This window comes from Chionomys nivalis, chromosome 8 (assembly GCF_950005125.1).
Source record: "Chionomys nivalis chromosome 8, mChiNiv1.1, whole genome shotgun sequence".
Classification (NCBI taxonomy): Eukaryota; Metazoa; Chordata; class Mammalia; order Rodentia; family Cricetidae; genus Chionomys; species Chionomys nivalis.
Genome location: NC_080093.1, coordinates 49,597,791 through 49,619,019, shown reverse-complemented (window position 1 = coordinate 49,619,019; position 21,229 = coordinate 49,597,791). Strand labels below are relative to the sequence as shown.

At 54.0% G+C, this 21,229-nt stretch overlaps 2 protein-coding genes across 2 annotated transcripts; both read left to right on the top strand.

The window, feature by feature from the left end:
* The first annotated feature begins 403 nt into the window (after positions 1-403).
* Map3k11 (mitogen-activated protein kinase kinase kinase 11) lies at positions 404-15,453 on the top strand. Its single transcript, XM_057779711.1, has 11 exons — positions 404-559; positions 1,295-2,597; positions 7,165-7,345; positions 7,515-7,663; positions 7,749-7,924; positions 8,024-8,267; positions 8,763-8,876; positions 9,568-9,703; positions 9,800-9,891; positions 13,256-13,636; positions 14,605-15,453. Exons 2-11 carry the CDS (start codon positions 1,856-1,858, stop codon positions 14,940-14,942), a joined length of 2,553 nt encoding a protein of 850 aa, XP_057635694.1. The 5' UTR covers positions 404-559; positions 1,295-1,855; the 3' UTR covers positions 14,943-15,453.
* Positions 15,454-17,645: 2,192 nt separating this feature from the next.
* On the top strand, positions 17,646-20,470 carry Kcnk7 (potassium two pore domain channel subfamily K member 7). Its single transcript, XM_057779547.1, has 3 exons — positions 17,646-17,964; positions 19,486-19,884; positions 20,094-20,470. The coding sequence occupies exons 1-3, from the start codon at positions 17,646-17,648 to the stop codon at positions 20,324-20,326; spliced, it is 951 nt and encodes a 316-aa protein (XP_057635530.1). The 3' UTR covers positions 20,327-20,470.
* The last annotated feature ends 759 nt before the right edge of the window (positions 20,471-21,229 follow it).

The following is a 21,229-nucleotide window of genomic DNA, read 5'->3' as shown; positions in this document are numbered from 1 at the left end:
GCACGGGCTGGGCACCCGTCGGCGGCATCCAGAGGTGGGCGTGGAGTGGGTGCTCCCGGAGTGCTGGTGATAGCTCCCTTGGCTCCGAACCCGGGAATGCCTTGGGACCCTGAGGTCCACTTCCGGGGTCGCAGGTCACTCTCTTGGGGTTCTGCGTTCGCCCCGCTTCTACCGGTGCCGGCGCAAAGGGGAGGCCGGAAGAAGGAGCAGCGAGCTGCCAGCCTGCATTGGCGCATGCGCCCGTTAGAACCAGTCGGGACCCGGAAAAGGAAAAACCTGGCGGCAAAAGCGCGCAAGCGCAGAGAAGGAGCGCACTGAGTGGACGCAGAGGTGTTTCAGGCGTCGGCGCAGTCTGCATCCAGAGCCCAGCCCAAAACTGGGAAGCGGCTCGGCGCATGCGCGCACCCGAGCGGCTCGTCATTGGGTAACGGCGGAATGATTGGCGCAAAGCTTTTCTAAAGCGTGACAGGAGGCGGAGGCGAGCTGGAGCTGGGACTCCGTCCAGTTTACGTTACCGGGTCACGCCCCCAACCTGTGCCGCCCCACTTAGTGCTAGACCGTAAGTCGTGGTCGTCGCTGGGTTTGCGCCCCTCTACTTCCGGGTCAGAGCTCAGATGGAGCCGTGAGGGAATCCTGAACAGGCCTGAGTAGTTGAACAGGATGGTATAGTTTTTCTTAAAGTGACAGATACAAGGCAAGTGAGTAACCAACGAAGAGGTTGTTGAAGGCTCTTCTACTCAGAATTCAATCCCGGGCAGAGTGCTGAACAACAGCTTCAGGTTTCTGCCTGTTTGGGGAAGAACACGAAAAAGCGAATTGTCTCTCGGGTGAAAGGAAGGGAATTTTAAATGGTTCCACGAGTTTGACGTGTAGCTAATTCTGAAGGTCCAATCTTCTCTATGCCTATCCCTTCTAGCGCTGCAAAGCAGGGTATCTTGTTATTTCATATATGAAAAGAACGAAGCTTAAAGAGCCCTGCAACTTCATAGCCAAAGCCAGACTCAGATTTGGGGCAATCGCAAGCGCGATTTTGCTAATGAGAACTCAGACCTAAGGACTGTTGTCTGACTTCGCAGAGATCCCCCTCGACCCTGAGCAGCGGAGCACCTAACCTAAGGCTTTTCCTTAGAGTTGTGATGGTGTGTGGGTGTGGGAGAGGGGCGCTCGGGAATACCTTGCCCGCCTTCTACCTCTCTTGGCCAATCTCTCCGGGAACTCCCGGTCCCAGCCGCCGGGAGCCTCCGGGAGGGGAGCGGTGCAACCCGCCCGCGTCATCTGATGCTGTTTCCTGCAGGAGGGAGAAGAGCGGAAAAAAGTGAAACTCCACCCTCCACCTCTGCCTCCCGCCCCCGGGGCCAAAGTACAAAGGGAGGAGGAAGAAGGGAACGGGGTCCGAGCTGTTGGGGCCAAAGGCACTAGCCCGAGAAGAAGTAGCTTCAGCTCAATTGGGGGCTTTTCTCTTCACCTCTTGTGCCTGAAGACGCAACCGGAGTCCAGGCGCTGATCCTGGCAGGCCCCACCTTACAGTAGGCGGGCGCTGGAGCCAGGTTCCCAGGACTACTTCGGGACTGAAGGACTCTCTGCCGCTCCAATTCAGCCATGGTGAGGCGCCGGAGGCCAGGGGGCCCCACCCCTCCAGCCTGACCACACTGCCCTCGGTGCCCTGCTTTAGAAGCCCGAGATGCGGGGGGCCGGGAGGCGACACTCCTGGCTCCCCAGAGAGGCGTGGGTCTGGGGCTGAGGGCCAGGGCCCGTATGCCCAAGTTCCGGCACTAGGGCCTCTGAAGCCGGCGGGGGTGGAGACCACGGGCACCCGAAGAAAGTCCCCCATACATTCCAACGCTGGCTCCCAGCCATGGAGCCCTTGAAAAACCTCTTCCTCAAGAGCCCGCTGGGGTCATGGAATGGCAATGGCAGTGGGGGCGGCGGGGGTAGTGGTGTAGTCCGGCCGGAGGGGTCCCCGAAGGCAGCAGCAGCTTATGCCAACCCTGTTTGGACAGCCCTGTTCGACTATGAGCCCAATGGGCAGGACGAGCTGGCCCTGAGGAAGGGCGACCGTGTGGAGGTGCTGTCCCGGGATGCAGCCATCTCAGGAGATGAGGGCTGGTGGGCGGGCCAGGTGGGTGGCCAGGTGGGCATCTTTCCATCCAACTATGTGTCTCGGGGTGGAGGCCCACCCCCTTGTGAGGTGGCCAGCTTCCAGGAACTGCGACTGGAAGAGGTGATCGGCATCGGTGGCTTTGGCAAGGTCTACCGTGGCAGCTGGCGAGGGGAGCTGGTGGCTGTGAAAGCTGCTCGCCAGGATCCCGATGAGGACATCAGTGTAACCGCTGAGAGTGTTCGACAGGAGGCCCGGCTCTTTGCCATGCTGGCACATCCCAACATCATTGCCCTGAAAGCTGTGTGCCTGGAGGAGCCCAACCTTTGCCTAGTGATGGAGTACGCAGCTGGTGGGCCTCTCAGCCGTGCCCTGGCTGGTCGGCGAGTTCCCCCCCACGTGCTGGTCAACTGGGCTGTGCAGATCGCCCGTGGGATGCACTACCTGCACTGTGAGGCTCTGGTGCCCGTGATCCACCGAGACCTGAAGTCCAACAACAGTGAGTTTCAAGGGGCATGAAATGGGAATGGGGAGGCCAGGGGCATTGCCCAGCCAAGGCCCAGGTGCACACACTTCCTCCTAACTCTTAGCTAAACCTAGCTGGGGAGATGTGGGAGTCAAGAGCTCCTTCCGAAAAGGAGTATTAGATATAAAGGGGTACCCAGAGCCTATCAGTGACCCCCAAACGGGAATCCCAGGCACCTGGCAGTTCTGCCTCTGTCCTAGAAGTCTGTGATCCCAGCCTGCAGCTGCAGTTTGGACAGTCTAAAAACAAACAAACAAACAAACAACAACAACAACAAAAAACAGCTCTCTCAGGTGGGCCATCAGCATCCTGCCTAACCATGGTTGCCACCTCAGGGAAGTCCCCTGGAGGCTGCTACTCCCAGCCTTCCCCTTTCCTGAAATTCATAAACACGATGTTGCTGCTCTCCCCTCCCCTTGGGCAGCTCCTTCAGGCTAGAGATCTCAGAAGGGAAGACCCTCCTCCCTGCTTGGTGATCAAGGCTGGTCCATCCCACTCTTCCTGACTGCAGGGTCACAATCTGATGACTTCGAGCCTTGGTTTCAGCCTCCCTAAAAGCGTGATGAGGCCAGAGCAGCTCGATGGCTGAGAGGGTATCAGGCAGTAGGCCTGGGAGTGCCTAGCAAAGGGAGACTCCATCTCTCGCCATCTGAAACTCCCATTCATAGGTAGGCCAAAGACAAGTTAGTGACAGGTTCAGACGGCTTCCTGAAGTGGGCAGGTTTCAAGCCAGTCCAAAACAGGCAGCATTTAGTGAGGTACTTGGTTGGGTGTTTGGGCAGGGCCTGACCACAGTATAGGCTCAGAGGCCGAATCCAGCAACGTGGGAGCACCAAGACCTGGGTCTCCTGGAGCAGAGGGCACAAGCTGGGGAGCAGTGCTCAGTGGGGTGATGGAGAGGAAAAGCATGGAGATCTTAGAGGGGATCAGCACCGACATTCTGAGCCTCTTGGCCTTGGTGTACTGTAAAGCAGGGGCTGGAGGAAACAGCAGCAGAACCAGTGATAGTCAAGTTCTTGCCAGTGTTGAGCGCCTCCCAGTCATCCTCAGAGCAGCATGGGTCCCAGTCACTACCTAGGGACCCCACTCCCTGCACTAGCCTGAGGGGGATTTCCCCAAAGGCCCAGGGGGTGGGGGCTCCTGTCTTCTGTTTTTCCTCCGTTCTCTTTCCAGAAAAAAATGGAACAATAGTCCAGGCCCCTGCTCCCCGCCCTTCACACCGCTTCCTGTGTTTCCTGCTGCCCCTGGGCTGGCTTCCTGCCCCAGCTCCAGCCCCTGTTCCCTCCCTGGCCCAGCCGCCTGCAGGGGAGGAAAAGCTGGGGGTGGAGGGGTTTCAGGAGAGGAAGGAGCCAGGGATTGCCCCCCCCCCAGCCCTGGCCCTAGTTCCCCTACTTCCCTCCCAGAGTCTGGGTGGTGGTGAAGGGCAGGCAAGGTGCCCTCAGCCTCTGGCATCCAACTTCACAGACCCGGGCCTAGGCCCGAGTTGCTGTCTGTGGGATTGGGGTGGGGGGAGTCCCTGGGCTTGGGGGGGGGGCTCAGGCAATAAACAATGGCATGATTTTCCTGGACAATGGGGGCCTTGTGAGAAAGCCTGGCTGGGAGAGAAGGGGGAATTCTCTAAACCCACGAGTCACAGGACTGACCAGCCAGCCCGGCCTGGACCTGACCTCCCCCAATTCTCCCCCAAAGAACACCCCCCCTCCAAGTTAGTGCAAGCCTCCTAGAAAGGAGAAGTAGGGACCATGAGAGGGAAGAGGAAGAGGTGTGAGCTGGGCAGGCTACTCCCTAGCCTGACAGAGGCTAGGAGGGGGTGGGGGACAGTAAGGAGGTGACTGTGAAGCTTGCCCCAGCCTGGGCTCTCTAGCCCTCACTAGGTGGCCGCTGACCTCCCATGCCCAAGGTCTCATTCAGACATCAGAACAGTAACTTAGGTTGTGAGAAATTCAGGACCCAAGCAGGGTGCAAAACAACCTGGCGGGAAAGCTGGGGATACAGAGAGAGGTGCTTGGCGAATGCCAGAGTAGAGAGTTGGGAGGTCGCAGCGTGGCCACAGATCCTGAGACTGGGTGAGCTGCTGCCTCTTTCTGAAATTCAGATTCCCCAGCAAAAGGAGGGAGTTTGGCTCCCCTGCCTGAGAAGATAAATGGCACCCAAAGTGCTTTATCTGTCTGTGGCCCCCACAGGTGGCCAGAGAGCAGGTTAAAGGCAGTGGGAGCACCTCAGTGGAGGGCTGGGTCCTGGCTCCAGAGAGAACTGTGCTCTGCACCCTGCCCAGCCTGTTACAGTTCCTCCTGAGGGGAGCTCGCCCAGGCCCAGCAACGGTCCCCATGGCTTCTGCAGCCTGGCCGGGGCTGGAAGCTGGAAGTTAGGATTAAGGATGGAGAGGAGGGAGGGGACTCTGACAGGAGTGAGCATTGAATCTCTAAGGCATTTGACAGCGCAAGCAGCCTGCCTCTGTCTGTCCCCAGGTCAAAGAAGGCTTTTTTTTTTTTTTTTTTTTTTATTTATTATGTATACAATATTCTGTCTGTGTGTATGCCCGAAGGCCAGAAGAGGGCGCCAGACCTCTTTACAGATGGTTGTGAGCCACCATGTGGTTGCTGGGAATTGAACTCAGGACCTTTGGAAGAGCAGGCAATGCTCTTAACCACTGAGCCATCTCTCCAGCCCTCAAAGAAGGCTTTTAAGTGTCTAAACTGACCTAAGACTCCTTGACAACCCTGTGAGATAGGTTAGTGTCATTCTGTGCTTTATCTGTGCCAGACTCGATCTCAGAGCAGAAGAGGAGCAGGTGAATTTCAAGACTATCCTCTGAATTAGGAGAAATTGAGAGAAAGTCTGCCGGGCGTGGGGGCTGAATAAACACAGTACTAGGTAGAGCATGTCACTGCTGTCTCACCTAGCGTTCCAAGTTTAAAAGATGCCATCCAGGAGTGGGGCTGGCACCTGGAAGAGATGGAGGCAACCCAGGGGTGGTAAGGAGAGTCTGAGCTCCGAAGAGCACCAGCATCAAGCAGCTGAGAATGGGAGAGAGGCTGCAAGGAAACAGTCAAGCAGCAAAGGCCCTGGGAATGGAGGGTTTGGGAGGGGCTTAGCAGTACCAAATCACCCATGAAGCTGCAGGGCTTGGCCAGCGGTGGAAACAGGGGTTCTGGATTCAGGCTTTCAAAGAATACCTGGTGTGACACCTCCTCTGAGAAGCCCTCTCTGACTCACCTGGCCCATAGGTGCTCTCCCCTCGCCCTCACACTCAGTGCCTGTCATACCGCCATTGCAGCCCTGACATTTGTGCAGGAGAGCTGGAGGCTGTGCCCAACACTCGCTTAAAGCAGATGGCACTGCTCACTAGGATGGGCCCTTTGGACCCTGGAGAGTCTGTGACTGTCCTGCTGCTCTAAAACCGCTCACCTGAGCTCGCTTTTTTCATTGTTGTTGTTCTGTGTGGGTTTTTTGGCTTGGTTTGGTTTGGTTTTTGAGACAGGGTTTCTCTGGGTGGCTCTGGCTGTCCTGGAACCCACTCTGTAGACCAGGCTGACCACGAACTCACAGAGATCCGCCTGCCTCTGCCTCCCTGAGTGCTGGGATTAAAGGTGTGCGTCGCCACTGCTGCTTGAGCTGTTTTTATCCTGGCAAAAGATTTCTAAGTTGCTGCCTCTCCTCCTCACTCTGAGAGTGGTGGCCACACTCGGATTAAAACCAAACAGCCCTGCTAAGTCTGACCAAGAACCATCACTGTCCATCCGTCCCCACCTTCCCTTCATACCCAGCTCCCTCTGTAGATACCCTTTGCAGTCTTCCGCTGTGAGAGGCTGTGATTGTCACAGTGCTGTGGGCTCCAGGATCTGCAGGCCTTCGCTTACTGAGCACTTCCCTCCTGTTCCCCAGCCTAGCTTCCAGTTCACACTCCTGCTTTAGCAAAGTGGCAAGACGCAGGTTTCTCTCTATTTTTGTTTTTCTGACAAAGGGTTTCTCTGTGTAACAGCCTTGGCAGGCTGTCCTGGAGCGCATATATCCGCCTGCCTCTGCTTCCTGAGTGCCGGGATTAAAGGCTTGTGCCACGTTGCCTGGCTCAATTTTTGTTGAAAAAAGAGCCACCAACACTGAGAACCTACCACATTAGTTTTTATTCCATTCGGTGCAGGAAAAAGCTAGAGCATTAGCTTTGGAGCCATAGGCTGAATGGGATCTCAATTTGCTATGACCTTGATCAAGACATTTCCCTACCTGTAAAATGGGAATAATTCCTACCTGATTGTTTAATTTGGTTTAGTTTGGCTTGTTTATTTTAGTTAGAACTAAGTATAAAAATTTGGCCTCTAGCATTCTGGGGAGAAGCTGCAGCTTAGAAACCCCTTGCCAGCAAATGTGTTGTCATCGCCTCAGTCTCACCCAGCTGTGAGCTTCTCAAGGCAAGATCCTCATCAGCCCCCTCTGTGTACTCTGTACCTGGCCAGCACGCCTCTCAGATGTGTGCTACGCTCTTCCCAGCCCCATTACCCCTCTTTCATATACCCACAACCCTGCTCTACTTCTTCCCCAGTTCTGCTGCTGCAGCCCATCGAGGGTGACGACATGGAGCAAAAGACCCTAAAGATCACTGACTTTGGCCTTGCCAGAGAGTGGCACAAAACCACACAAATGAGTGCCGCAGGGACCTATGCTTGGATGGCCCCCGAGGTTATCAAGGCCTCCACCTTCTCAAAGGGCAGCGATGTCTGGAGGTACAGCCGGGGTTGGGACTGGATGGTCTGGGGGCAGAGGGCAGAGGCTGAGAAGGGGTGCTTAAGACTAGGGATGGCCAGACAAGCTGAAGTCAGAAGAACCCCAAACCATTTAATTACTCCCTGCTTTGGAGTGAAAAGAACACACAAATCCCTTGTCTCCCCACAGCTTTGGGGTGCTGCTGTGGGAACTGCTGACTGGGGAAGTGCCCTACCGTGGTATAGACTGTCTCGCTGTAGCCTATGGTGTGGCTGTCAACAAGCTAACACTGCCCATCCCATCGACCTGCCCCGAGCCCTTCGCACAACTCATGGCCGGTAAGAAGACAGGCTGGGCAGGTGAGGGGAAACTCCCTAGCCCCAGACACATATACCCGCAGACTCTCTTATTCTGCCCCATTAGACTGCTGGGCACAGGACCCCCACCGCAGGCCGGACTTCGCTTCCATCCTGCAGCAGCTGGAGGCACTAGAGGCGCAGGTCCTACGGGAGATGCCACGGGACTCCTTCCATTCCATGCAGGAGGGCTGGAAACGCGAGATCCAAGGCCTCTTTGACGAACTGCGGGCCAAGGAAAAGGTGGGAAGACTCCGGGGACACAAGGTGGGGCAGAGGATGAGGTGGGAAGTCTGGGTCAATGATTGACTGACCCCGCCCCCTTCACTGTCCGGAGCACAGGAACTACTGAGCCGCGAGGAGGAGCTGACGCGCGCGGCGCGCGAGCAGCGGTCCCAGGCAGAGCAGCTGCGGCGGCGCGAGCACCTGCTGGCCCAGTGGGAGTTGGAGGTGTTTGAGCGCGAGCTGACGCTGCTGCTGCAACAGGTGGACCGAGAGCGGCCGCACGTGCGCCGCCGGCGCGGCACCTTCAAGCGTAGCAAGCTGCGGGCTCGCGACGGCGGGGAGCGCATCAGCATGCCCCTGGGTAAGGGGCGGGGCTCCGGCACGCCTCGCTGCCATTGGCTGTGGATGGCAGGGGGTGTGGTCAGGCTTCTCTGCTGGCCGCTTTGGGATTGGTTTGGGGTATTGCTGTCCTGACCAGCTGAAGGCTAGACTAGGGAGGGGTTTATTTTGGGGTTTAGTTGGTTTTTTTCTCCTGCGGACGGATCCTGATGGGAATATTTGCCTGTCCAGCTGCTAGTGGCTGCCAGGGGTGCTCCGGAAAGTTCTAAGAGGGACTAGAGGGTGGGGCTGGCCTACCTGCCCTGTAAACTTTTACTTATCTACCACCTGTTAGTCCTGGTGATGGGGGTCAACCACTCAACTCTCTTTCTTGAAGGCCTCGAGGCAGGAATGCAGTCAAGCACACAGCCACTATTGCCACTGCCAGAGAGGCCGGGAGCTTACCAAGGGCCCCTGAGATTTTTGAGTGCTTCCTCTTCACAAACCTGCACCTGCCCTCTCTTTTTCCAAATCCCAGATTTCAAACACCGCATCACTGTGCAGGCCTCTCCAGGCCTTGACCGGAGGAGAAATGTCTTCGAGGTTGGGGCCGGGGACTCGCCCACTTTCCCTCGGTTCCGAGCCATCCAGTGTAAGAAACTTGTTCCGCCCTGCCTTCCCTACACCCCATAAAACTCCCGGTCTGGAGGTGAATCGGCCTTCCCTCACCATACCCTGTTCCTCTGCTTCCAGGCTTCCCTCCTCTTGTCTAGACGTTTACTTAAGTTCTCTTCTCTTCCCCAGCCAAGTAATTATATAATATTATGATTTGGGGGGTTTGTTTTGTTTTTGAGACAGCCTTAACTTTGATTCACCCGAGTACCAAGAAAAGGGTTGTGCTAACACACTCGATTCCTTTTTTTTTTTTTTTTTTTTTTTTTTGAGACAGGGTTTCTTTGTGTACCTAACAGCCTTGGCTGTCCCAGAATTTGCTGTGTAGACCAGGCTGGCCTTGAACGCTTACTTAGAGATCTGCCTGCCCCTGCCTTCCCGGCGCTGCCCGGCGCTTCATACAGTCTTTATTTTTCTGAATGCTTTGCAAATATTAACTCAGTAATTCTAGTGGATCACTAAGTGTAAATGAGAAAATTGAAATGAGTAATTTGCCACATGGCCCAATAAGTGACAGAGCAAATATTCGAACTCGAGCAGTTGAAGGGGATTTGCTCACTGCTGACCCAGGGCCTAGTCCCACCTACCCCACCAAAGCCCAGCCCACTTGGCTGTTAGGGTGCAGGAGGACATGGATGGACTCAGACCCCATGGTGTTTGTTCCTTTACAGTGGAGCCTGCAGAGTCAGGCCAGACTTGGGGTCGCCAGTCCCCTAGACGGTTAGAAGATTCAAGCAATGGAGAGAGGCGTGCTTGCTGGGCCTGGGGTCCCAGTTCCCCCAAGCCTGGGGAGACCCAGAATGGGAGGTGAGTGTCTGAGTGTCCCCCAGCCCTGCTGGCTGTTACACTCTTCTTTAGTCCCGAGACTCACAAAACATGCCTTCATTGCCTCTCCCCCTCCAGAAGAAGGTCCCGCATGGATGAAGCCACGTGGTACCCTGACTCCGAGGACTCATCCCCACTAGGATCTCCTTCTGCTCCCCCAACACTCAACGGTGAGCAACTTTGTCTCCCCTAGCGGATCTTTTGTTTTGTTTTGTTTTTCGAGACAGAGTTTCTCTGTAGCTTTGGAGCCTGTCCTGGAACTAGCTCTTGTAGACCAAGGTGGCCTCGAACTCACAGAGATTCACCTGCCTCTGCCTCCTGAGTGCTGGGATTAAAGGCGTGCGCCACCACCGCCTGGCTATTGCTTAATTCTTTCTGTGGGCCTTGGGTAGACTTTGAAAAGCCAGCAGGCAGAAATGGAATCCTGCCTTGAAAGCTCTCACTTAAGACTAGGAAGCTAAAGCTGAAGCTGCACAGAGCCAGACCTAGAGCCCAGGTCACCTGTTCTGGTCTCCAGACTCACAAAAGTAGACTTAGCCGAGGCCTTGGGGATTCTAGAGACTAGCCCTCCTGCTTAGGACTTTAGCAGCCCTGCACAGCACTGGAACCTCAACAGCTTCCAGGAAGGATAAGAAGCAGGGAATGGTTTCCTCCATTTGGTACCCAGAAGAGGTGGAGCCACGCTAATGGCTTCCACAGTGCTTTTCAGAGTGCAGAGCCCATGGATGAAGAGGAGGATAGTAAGACAAGGCAAGAAGAGATCTGAGACCCCCATCTACATCTAGGGAAGTTCTGGACTTCTGTTGTCTGTGACGATAATGGCCTCACTGAGAGGGGAACAACATGTCTAACCCTGTGGGTGAGGAGAACATTATTCTCCCCATTTTAAATACAAGGAAGTTGAGGCTCCAAGAGGGACGTAAGCTACCTCAAATCCCCAGCTAAGGACGCTAACCGTGGGAAGCTGTGGCTTCCAAATTCTCAGCTGGCTTCCTGGGACACTTTCCTTCTATACATACTGCTTAGGAAGCTAATTGGGGCTTCAACACCAGAGGGAAGAGGGCTCAGCTCAACACTGCCCAGACTCCACAGAGCCAAGAAAGTTGTGGTTGTCTGTGGGACCCTATGCCAACCTAGGTACCATCACAGGGATCCCAGCCATACCTGCTGCATGCAGCAGAATGTAGACCTTAGACCTTATTTTAAAGGCTCTGAGACTAGAGCCCTGTTCACCAAATTGTGCCCGTTAGCTGTGCCCTTCCCATTTAACACCCACACACATAGCCATTACCTCCTTCTACTGTGTCTGTAAAATAACAGTGAATATTCATCAGCTTTCTCCTGTCTGCTAAGTAGATGCTGGCTCCCTTTTACAGAGGAGAAAACTGAGGCACAGAAAGTGGTTTGTCGTGCAGCCCTGGCAGAAGAGGGATTTGAACGCAGGTTGATCAGGCTCTGGAGTCTGGCTCTTGGGCTCCCCTCTACTAGTTTTTTGGGTTTTTTTGTTGTTTGTTTTTTGTGATTTTCCGAGGTTTCTCTGTGTAGCCTTGGCTGTCTTGGAACTCTCTTTGTAGACCAGGCTGGCCTTGAACTTAGAGATCTGCCTTCCTCTGCTTCCTGAGTGCTGAGATTAAAGGTGTGGGCTACCTTGCCTGGTTGTACACTGTAAGTATGCATTGCCTATGAACACCAGAAGAGGAAAAAGGGCATTGAATCCCCTGAAACTGAAGTTATAGAGAGCTGTGAGCCCCATTTGGGTGCTAGGAACTGAACCCAGGTTCTCTGGAAGAGCAGCCGGTCGTCCTGAGCCCTGAGCCGTCTCTCCAGCCCCTCTCTGGAAGAGCAGCCAGCCATCCTGAGCCCTGAGCCGTCTCTCCAGCCCTCATTTCCTCTAGCTGTGGCAGCCTACAGTTAGCTGTTGTTTGAGGGTTGAACTGAAAACAGGAAAACTAGAGGGATTAAATTTGTTTATTCTAGAATGTACCAGGCCAGAGGACCAAAGGAGAATTCAAAGGCCTCTGAACCCAGGTGTAGGTCAGGTCAGTCCTTGTCCATGCTGCCAGGCCCTTTGGCCATGACTTCCCTGAGTTCCCAGAGGAAAAGACACAAGACTTAGATACCACACCTCTCCCGCTGGTCACTCTTTGTGAGAGGACTCTACCACCCCAGCCTAATGGCTGACAGCCCAAGCCTGGACTCCTGCATCCATCTGGGTGTATGAGAAAAGTATATGACCTTGACCTTCCAAACACTCACATGGCTGAGAATTAAGGAATGGGGTCTCATAGAGGGTCCACACTCAGGACATCTCATGCATAGACCACTAGCAGGGCTCCCTACATGGAGGTCCTGGCCCTTAGGAATCAGGTCCCAGTGATAGCTCTTTGATAGCCAGCAGGCAGCCTACAATGACAGAAAGCTGCCTAAAGGGTATTGCAAGGAGCCACTCACCAGCCCAAAACCCCTTGGAAGCAAGTTTGCCATCGTCTCCAGGTCAAGTGTATCATGCTGTCTTCTCCTAAATAGCATTAGGAGCTTAGAGGCAAATTTAAATCCTATGCAAGTTACTTTGGACGAGTTGCTTAACTCTAGGGACCTGTGTTTCTCAGAGCTGATGTCAGGAACCTCCACTCGCCTCCACTCTCGCTTCTCTTGTTTCATTTTTCTCTTGCTTATTTTAATACTTTTAGATTCTTTTTTAACCTTTTTGTTTTGCTTTTTTGTTTTGATTTTCAAGACAGGGTTGAAAATCCTGTAGCTTTGGTGCCTGTCCTGGAACCAGCTCTTGTAGACCAGGCTGGCCTCGAACTCAAAGAGATCCGCCTGCCTCTGCCTCGCAAATGCTAGGATTAAAGGCGTGCGCCACCACCGCCACTGCCACCACCCAACTCTTTTTTACATTTCTTTTACTGTTTTCTTCCCAGGGACCCATTGCCCTCTACTGGCCTCTGCAAGCACCAGGCACGTACAGTAGTGCACAGACGCACGTGCAGCCAAATAAAATATTTTTTAAAAAGAAGTTCCCTGGGCCAAGAGAACTCCAAGCTAAATCCTGTTCACAGTAGAAGTTCTCATTTCCTAGCCTATATTTCTTTCTCTGGCCAACTCAGATCTCTAGACTGTTCAGCTACTGGTCTGGCACAAAGAGGGAAGGACAAGGGATTAGAGCAGGGAGGGCTTTGATGATGTCTTTGAGGACAGCTGGCTAGGAGAGAGCGCCTAAGATCAGGAGGGGTCCTTTGCAGAATGTCACAGCTACTCTGAGGAATGGGCTGTTCTGCTTGGAAGACAGCTTCTACATCAGCTGCTTCCAGACTTTGCCCCCAGACCCTTTCCCTTTGGCAGAGTGTAATGTGTGTGATGAGGAGGTTCCAGGTTCTGCAGAACAGCAGGAGCTGCTCTACACACAAAGCCGAGGGAGATGGCAGTGGGAAGCAAACTTGGTTCTTGTTCCAAGGCCACTGAGGGATCCCCAGGATGGTCACCCAGCAGATGTACTGCCCTCCATCTGACCTGTGTCACTGCTGCCCACAGGTAACCCTCCACGGCCTAGCCCGGAGTCAGAGGAAGCGCGGCGGCCTGGACCCACAGAGCGGGGCAATAGCTCTGGGACTCCCAAGCTGATCCAACGCGCACTGCTGCGGGGCACTGCTCTTCTGGCCTCTCTGGGTCTCGGCCGCGACCTGCAGCCTCCAGGAAGCCTGAGCCGTGAACGTGGGGAGCCCCCACCAGCCCCGCCCCCTGCACAGATGCCCTCACCCTGCCCAGCCGAGCCGCCCTCCACCCCACTCATCCATCTGTCACCCACAACACCTGATTCCCGTGGCCCGCCCACCCCTGTACCCTTATTGCTGGACCTAGGTGTTCCCTCTGGCCAGCCGTCAGCCAAGAGCCCTCGGCGGGAAGAGACACGTGGTGAGTGTCCCTAAGACTGAACTGTCTGAGAAGTGGGGAGTGACTAGGAACTCAGAGGATCTCAGGCAGCTGCAGGAAACCCAAACCAGACCCTTAGGCCCTGGGCCTACTGACAGAGTTCTGGGTTCAGCTGTGAAGAAATGGGACCCTCCTAATGGTGACAGACTCCTGTTGATTAGTTGGGCCAACTACTGTAACCATTCTGTAGAGAGGTTATTACATTAAATTATAATCAAGCATTTTTTCAATTAATTAATTTATGTGATTGGCTGGTGTCATGTGTGTGAGGGTTCTTGATCCCCTGGAACTGGAGTCAGACAGTTGTCAGCTGCCGTGTGGGTGCTGGGTCGAACCTGAATGCTGGAAGAACAGCCAATGCTCCTAGGCTCATAGCAAACATTCTTACCCAGTTTTTAGATGAATTATTTTTGTTCGATTGTTTGAAGCAGGGTCTACCTATGTAGCCCAGGCTGGCCTCAACTCCCAGCCCTCCTGTCTCAGCATCCCAAGTTCTGCGGTGACAGACGTACACCACCATGCTAAGCTAGCTGAGGAAATCCATTTATTTTTACATTTATTCATTGTGGGGCACACATGCCAAAGTGCAAATATGGATGGCAGCTTTCAGGAACCGGTTCTCCTTCCACCACCTGGATTTCAGAGTTTGAACTCAGTTCGTTAGTCTTGGAGGCAGGCATCGTTAACCAAGCTGTCTGACCAGCTTAGATGAAGAAATGTTTGGGAATACAGAGATGTAGCTGTAAAAGCTCAGGGCTCCCACAGCTAGTAAGTCACCAAGCCCAGAGGGGTCTAGGACAGCCTGGTTCTGAAACACTGTACTGAACAGACACGTCATGGAGCATGAAGAGCCTTATAGCTAGAAGCTCAGGCCAGAGCAGGGCAGTGCCTTCTGGGGACACCTAGGAATTAGTATATGTCTAACCACGTACCCCTTCAAAACTCCACAGGAAGAACTGTCTCACCCCCACCAGGAATATCACGCTCGGCTCCTGGTACCCCTGGAACCCCTCGATCACCACCCTTGGGCCTCATCAGCCGACCTCGGCCCTCACCACTCCGTAGCCGTATTGACCCGTGGAGCTTTGTATCAGCTGGGCCACGGCCTTCACCCCTGCCCTCTCCACAGCCTGCGCCCCGACGGGCACCTTGGACCTTATTCCCAGACTCAGATCCCTTCTGGGACTCCCCACCTGCCAACCCCTTCCGGGGAGGCTCCCAGGACTGCAGGACGCAGACCAAAGACATAGGTGCTCAGGCCCCATGGGCACCAGAAGCAGGACCTTGAGTGGGCCAGGCCACACCCCTACGCTCCAGCTGCCTTAAAGGAGGCATAGCATACACTGGAAGAGGAGCCGGGCAGGTCTCTGTGGCTGCCGTGGTTTCTCCCAGGGACCCTGACCCCTTGCCGGAGTCAGGAACACTACACTGCACAGAAAGCCTTCACACTGGATGGGGGGCTACACCCCACATGCCTACAACCTTACTTACCTGCCCCACTGGGGCCTGACACTGTACCTAACTGGTTGGGAGGACCAGAGCCTGTCTCAGGGAATTGCCCCCAGGAGTGGTGCAGGGAGGAGGGGGAGGTACAGGGGAGAGGGGCCGACCTCAGGTGTCACCAGCACTTTTGACCAAGTCCTGTTACTGTGGCCCTTGTCCCCAAAGCCTAGTTCCTGGACCCCCTACCCTGGAGGTTGTAAGAGCCGGGGCTCTCTGGGTGCCTTTCTACTGCCCCAGCCAAGGTTGGGGCCTTGGTCTGGGGAGCCAATGAAGCCAAATAAACTTGTAAGCTGTATCCCCAAATGCAGTCTGTCACCCTTCTTAAAGGTAATCCAGTGTCCTTGCCTTCATGCCCCTAAAGCAATGGGCAGATAAACTGCCTGAGACCAATCTAGAATGCCTTGTACCGCACACCTCTCCTAGGGCCAAGCCCACCCACCATCCGGGTAACCAGTAAGGGTTCATCTCAGCTCCCTAACTTTACACATGTTGATCTCATCTCTTCTCCCACCATGGCCAGGCTTCATCCAGCCACAGTTCTACCTGAGCCATTTCTACCATTCAGGTGAGGGTTTGTCCTGCTGCACCCTGCTGCTGGCTGGCCCCTGCCTGTCTCCTGGGGCCAGCTACAATATCATCATCTCTAGGACAATGCCCAGGTCACATTTTCCCCAGCCCAGGTAGATTCATGCCCGTAGCCCTCCAGGAAACATTTTGATGGTATGTCCTGGGTTTGCTTCTAGTCCATGGCCTGGATGTAGACAGAATAAGTGTGCCCACGGAGTATCATGGTGACCCGCCTTGGCATTCTTGACACTACTTTGAGGTTCTGTCTCACCCACTTCCACCAGGGTTCCTCTATGGTTTATGAGTGAACCTCCCATTCCTTAGGCCAGGGCCCCTCTATGGTTTATGAGTGAACCTCCCATTCCTTAGGCCAGGGCCCCTCTATGGTTTATGAGTGAACCTCCCATTCCTTAGGCCAGGGCCCCTCTATGGTTTATGAGTGAACCTCCCATTCCTTAGGCCAGGGCCCCTCTATGGTTTATGAGTGAACCTCCCCATTACACATGGCAGCCATTCCTGGTCTGCAGTCTGGCCAGGCAAGGAGATCCTCACAAGAGCTGGGACAGGAAGTTTGGCAGCATAACCTGTCCAGAGGGCTCCTACCTCATTTTCTCCCCAACTATTTCCATCTATCTCACAACTCTTTTCTGCCCTCCGCCTAGACCACCACTGTTCCACCCAGAATGCCATAGAATCATCTTTCCCCGTCCACTGTCCTCAAAGACCTCCGTCCTCAGATCTTTCCTCATGGTTAGTCTCTTGATTGCTATGACTTACTTTTTTGTTACTTTATTTTTTTTATTTAATTTTATTAATTTTGAGACAGGCTTACGCTGTAGCCCTGTCTTGGAACTCACTATATAGATCAGGTTGACCTCAAACTCAAAGAGATCGCCCTTCTGTCTCCCAAGTGCAGGGTTTGAAGGTGTGTGCCACACTCGACCCTGTATGCTTATATATATGGTTGTTTTGCCTGCATGTATGTCTTCACTACAAGTGTGCCTGGTACTGGAGGAGGCCAAAGAAGGGTCAGATCCCCTGGAACTAGAGTTATAGGCAATTGGAAGGTGCCATGTAGGTGCCAGGAATCAAACCCAGGCGCTCTGGAAGAGCGGCAAGTGCTCCTTACAGCCGAACCATCTTCCCAGTGCTGGGGCTGGCTTCACTTTGTTTTTCTATAAAGACGGGCTCTCTGTGTAGCTCTGGCTGCTCTGGAGCTCACTCTGTAGACTACTCTGACCTCAAACTCAGGCCTACCTCTGCCTCCTGAAGGCTGTGATAAGGCATGCACCACCACAGCCCAGCTCATAACTGGCTTCTTCTCTGGTTGAAATAGTACTTCCTGCCGGGCGGTGGTGGCGCACGCCTTTAATCCCAGCACTTGGGAGGCAGAGGCAGGCGGATCTCTGTGAGTTCGAGACCAGCCTGGTCTACAAGAGCTAGTTCCAGGACAGGCTCCAAAACCACAGAGAAACCCTGTCTCGAAAAACCAAAAAAAAAAAAAAAAAAAAAGAAATAGTACTTCCTTCCAAGAGTTTTCCTGAGAAGCTTGCCTTCCCTGGTGGTTTCTCAGCAGATTCTTGTGTGAGCAGCAGGAGGGGAGAAACCTGTGTCTGCCATCTTTCCTGGTGTCTGAATGAGTGAAATGGAATAGACACTGAGGAACTGTGACTTTGAGTCCCTGTGAGGCCCTCTCCAGGCTAAGATTGATGTTCTTACCACAGAGCCTTCCTCCAGCCACCCCCAGTGCCATGTCTTGCGCCAGAAACTGGGAGTGCTCCGACTCACCTCCCTCCATTCACACCCTGCTCAGCCACCTACCCACGCAGCACCTCCTCCCAGCCACGCCCTTCGCAACCCCTCCCCAGTGCCTGTGGTGACTTAGGCAGCTCCCTTACTGCCCCAGACTCAGTGCCATGCTATGGGGAGACTGAAGCCCTGGGCCCGCTACCTGCTCCTGATTGTAGCTCACCTGCTGGCCATGGGCCTCGGGGCTGTGGTGCTTCAGGCCCTGGAGGGTCCTCCAGCACTGCAACTCCAGGCACAGCTCCAGGCTGAGCTGTCTACCTTCCAGGCAGAGCACAGGGCCTGCTTGCCACCTAAGGCGCTGGAGGAGCTGCTAGGTGCGGTCCTGAGGGCACAGGCTCATGGAGTTTCCAGCCTGGGAAACGGCTCAGAGGAAAGCAACTGGGATCTGCCCTCAGCTCTGCTGTTCACCGCCAGCATCCTCACCACCACCGGTAGGCCACCACCACCGGGCAATCTAGAAGACCTGAGAGCCCGAGCATGCAGCCCTTCCCCCATCCAAAGCTCCAGACAAAGCCAAGGCTCTATCAGGCCTGACATCATAACTGGGGCTCCCCACACAACACACCCCAACTGGTGCCTCCACTTAAGCTGCCAGAAGGGGTGTGGCCTTCCTAGCCCCACCCCTATGCACTCTGAGTCCAGAAGAGAAGCCCAGATCACATAGGCCTGAAGCCAGGACAACAACACGACAGGGTGGGAGAGGTTCTTGGATGGAGGGGTGCTGTGGGAAACACAGCCACACTCTGAGGAGGCTGAGGAGAGGAAGTAGTGAGCTGCTCTGAGCCAGTCACCAGGGTGCAGAAATAAGTAGGGTTGATGAGATTCCTGGCCAGGGGAACAGCATGTGCCTAGGCACAGGGAAATAAAGTCCTACGGTTTTGCTTTGTTGTCCTGTAAATAGTCTAAATACTTTTTAAAGTAAAATATGTATTTCCAAGTTTGTTTCCAATTGGCGGCGCAGAATGGGGCCTGCCTCTGGCACACCCGGTCCTCATGACATCTGATTCCTATGGGCTTTGGAGTTTACAACCTGTGAACACCATTGATCCTGTTCTCCCAGCATGCTCCACTCTCCCACCTTTCCCTATTCTGCCCCTGTTTCTATGGCTCTAGATGCTGTCTCTCATGCATACCAAAAAGTTCATTTTCAGAACCTCTTGTTTCCTTACTTGCTTTCCCCACCATAAACCAGGGTCTGGGCAGATTTAGATCCAGAGTAGCACAAGATTTGGCACATAGAAAGAAAGGATGCATATATGGGGGGCGAAAGCAGATGGCACCCCACTGGTTGAAGATACGGAAATACTGATTAAGATAACTGATAGCTAGGTGATGGTGGCACACACCTTTAATCCCAGCACTTGGAAGGCAGAAGCAGGTGGCTCTCTGTGAGTTTGAGGCCAGCTTGGTCTACAAAGCGAGTTCCAGGACAGTTAGGACTGTTACACAGAGAAACCCTGATAAAACCTCAGGAAGCCGGTATCAGGCTGGGGTATATCAGCTGAGCACTTGCCTGGAATGCACGAGGCTCTCTAGGTTCCATCGGAAGTACAGGGAAAGGAAGAGAGGGAGGCCCCGTCAAAGACAGAACATAGGTTCCATGGGAAGGACAGGGAAAGGGAGAGAGGGAGGCCCCGTCAAAGACAGAACATAGGTTCCATGGGAAGGACAGGGAAAGGGAGAGAGGGAGGACCTGTCAAAGACATCAGTTCTAAGTTGTTCCAGCACAAAAGGTCTCAATGAGTGTCTTCAGGGTTAATTTTCCAGAAGAGACAACAGTAACCCAGTGAGGGTAAGGGACCTGCCCACCATCCAGGCAAAGAGGACCCTAGCCTGGTGTTCATGTCATTTTGGGTCCCAAAAGGCAGCCTTCTGTGGGAGGAGATGGAGAAAATGTGACTTCAATAGGCATCCCACTCAAAAGCTCCCAGCCCCTGCTCTCTCTTTTCCAGGTTATGGCCATATGGCCCCACTGTCTGCAGGCGGAAAGGCCTTCTGCGTGGTCTATGCAACCCTTGGGCTGCCAGCCTCCCTAGCTCTTGTGGCTGCCCTGCGCCACTGCCTATTGCCTGTGTTCAATTCTCCAGCTGTCTGGGTAGCTGTTCGGTGGCAGCTGGCCGCAGCCCAGGCTGCCCTGCTCCAAGCAGCAGGACTGGGACTTCTGGTGGCCTGTGTGTTTGTACTGCTGCCAGCCCTGGTGCTGTGGGCTATGCAGGGTGACTGCAGCCTGCTGGAGGCCACCTACTTCTGCTTCGGCTCCCTCAGCACTATCAGCCTAGGGGACTTGCTGCCTGGCCGTGGGCGTGGCCTGCATCCAGCCATTTACCACTTTGGACAGTTCGCACTTCTTGGTGAGTCCAGAAAGGAGGAGGGTAGAGAAGCCTGGACTACAGCTCCGAGAGGGATCCTATCCTAGAGTGTGAAATGAGTGTTGGAGTCCAAAGAGCACTGGGGCCATGTTGGGAGCTGCATGTAGAGCCGGGGCGGCCATCACACTGGGAATTGGGTGGGAAGCACTGTGAGCACCCTAAGAGCCACCCTAACTAGCTCTTCTCCCCAGGTTACTTGCTCCTGGGGCTCCTGGCCATGCTGTTAGCGGTACAGACCTTCTCAGAGCTGCCACAGGTTCGTGCCATGGTGAAATTCTTTGGCCCCAGTGGCTCTAGAACAGATGAAGACCAAGATGGCATCCTAGGTCAAGATGAGCTGGCTCTGAGCACTATGCCTCCTGACCCCCCGGCACTGGAGCAAACCATTCCAGCACCAACACCAGAACAGACCCCAGCCTGCTGATACAAATCAGGTGGCGGATCTTCAGCTCACATACCTCACGTACACTGGAGGCCCTTGAACAGGAGGCCCTGTGGAGAGCTTGGGGAGCAGAGCAGGAAGTGGTTGTGGGTACAGGATGTCAGGGGATAATGTTAATTTAAAACATTAAACGGGACGCTTGGTTAGCATGCACCAAGAGGCTCTGGGCTCAGTCTGTGTGGGAACACAGTTGAAAGTGTGAGTACATGTGTACATCAACCAAAAAAAAAAAAAAAGAAGAAAGAAATCTGGGGGGGGTGCACTCACACGTGGAGGCACAGGGCATGTTTGGAAGTCAAAGGACCACTTTGTGGATTTTGTTCACTCCTTCAGGTGGTTCCAGGGATTGAACTCAGATCCTCGAGTTTGCCCAACAAATGCTTTTATCCACTGGGCTATCTGAATGACCCATTTCATTTTTTTTTTTTTTTGTTTTTTGTTTTTTGTTTTTCGAGACAGGGTTTCTCTGTGGCTTTGGAGCCTGTCCTGGAACTAGCTCTGTAGACCAGGCTGGTCTCGAACTCACAGAGATCCAGACCCATTTCATTTTTTCCCCTTTAGAATGATGTAAACCAGGCTGGTCTTGAATCCACAGAGATCTGCCTCCCCAGTGATGGGATTAAAATATGTGCCATGATGGGCTGGAGAGATGGCTCAGTGGTTAAGAGAGGTTAAGAGCACTGACTGCTCTTCCAACAGACCTGGGTTCAATTCCCAGCATCCTCATGGAAGCTCACACTGTCTGTAACTCCAAGATCTGACATTCTGACACCCTCACACAGACATACGTGCAGGCAAAAACACCAATGAATGTAAAAACAAAGAAACAAATCTTAAAAAGAAAGAAAAAAATATGAGCCGGGAGGTGGCACACACCTTTAATCC

Coding starts and splice junctions, on each gene's coding strand:
- Kcnk7 (XM_057779547.1), top strand. CDS start 17,646: ATGGGGAGACTGAAGCCCTGGGCCCGCTACCTGCTCCTGATTGTAGCT. Junction 17,965..19,485: donor CAGCATCCTCACCACCACCG/GTAGGCCACCAC, acceptor TCTCTTTTCCAG/GTTATGGCCATATGGCCCCA. Junction 19,885..20,093: donor TGGACAGTTCGCACTTCTTG/GTGAGTCCAGAA, acceptor TCTTCTCCCCAG/GTTACTTGCTCCTGGGGCTC.
- Map3k11 (XM_057779711.1), top strand. CDS start 1,856: ATGGAGCCCTTGAAAAACCTCTTCCTCAAGAGCCCGCTGGGGTCATGG. Junction 7,664..7,748: donor CTTCGCACAACTCATGGCCG/GTAAGAAGACAG, acceptor CTGCCCCATTAG/ACTGCTGGGCACAGGACCCC. Junction 9,704..9,799: donor GGGGAGACCCAGAATGGGAG/GTGAGTGTCTGA, acceptor CTCCCCCTCCAG/AAGAAGGTCCCGCATGGATG.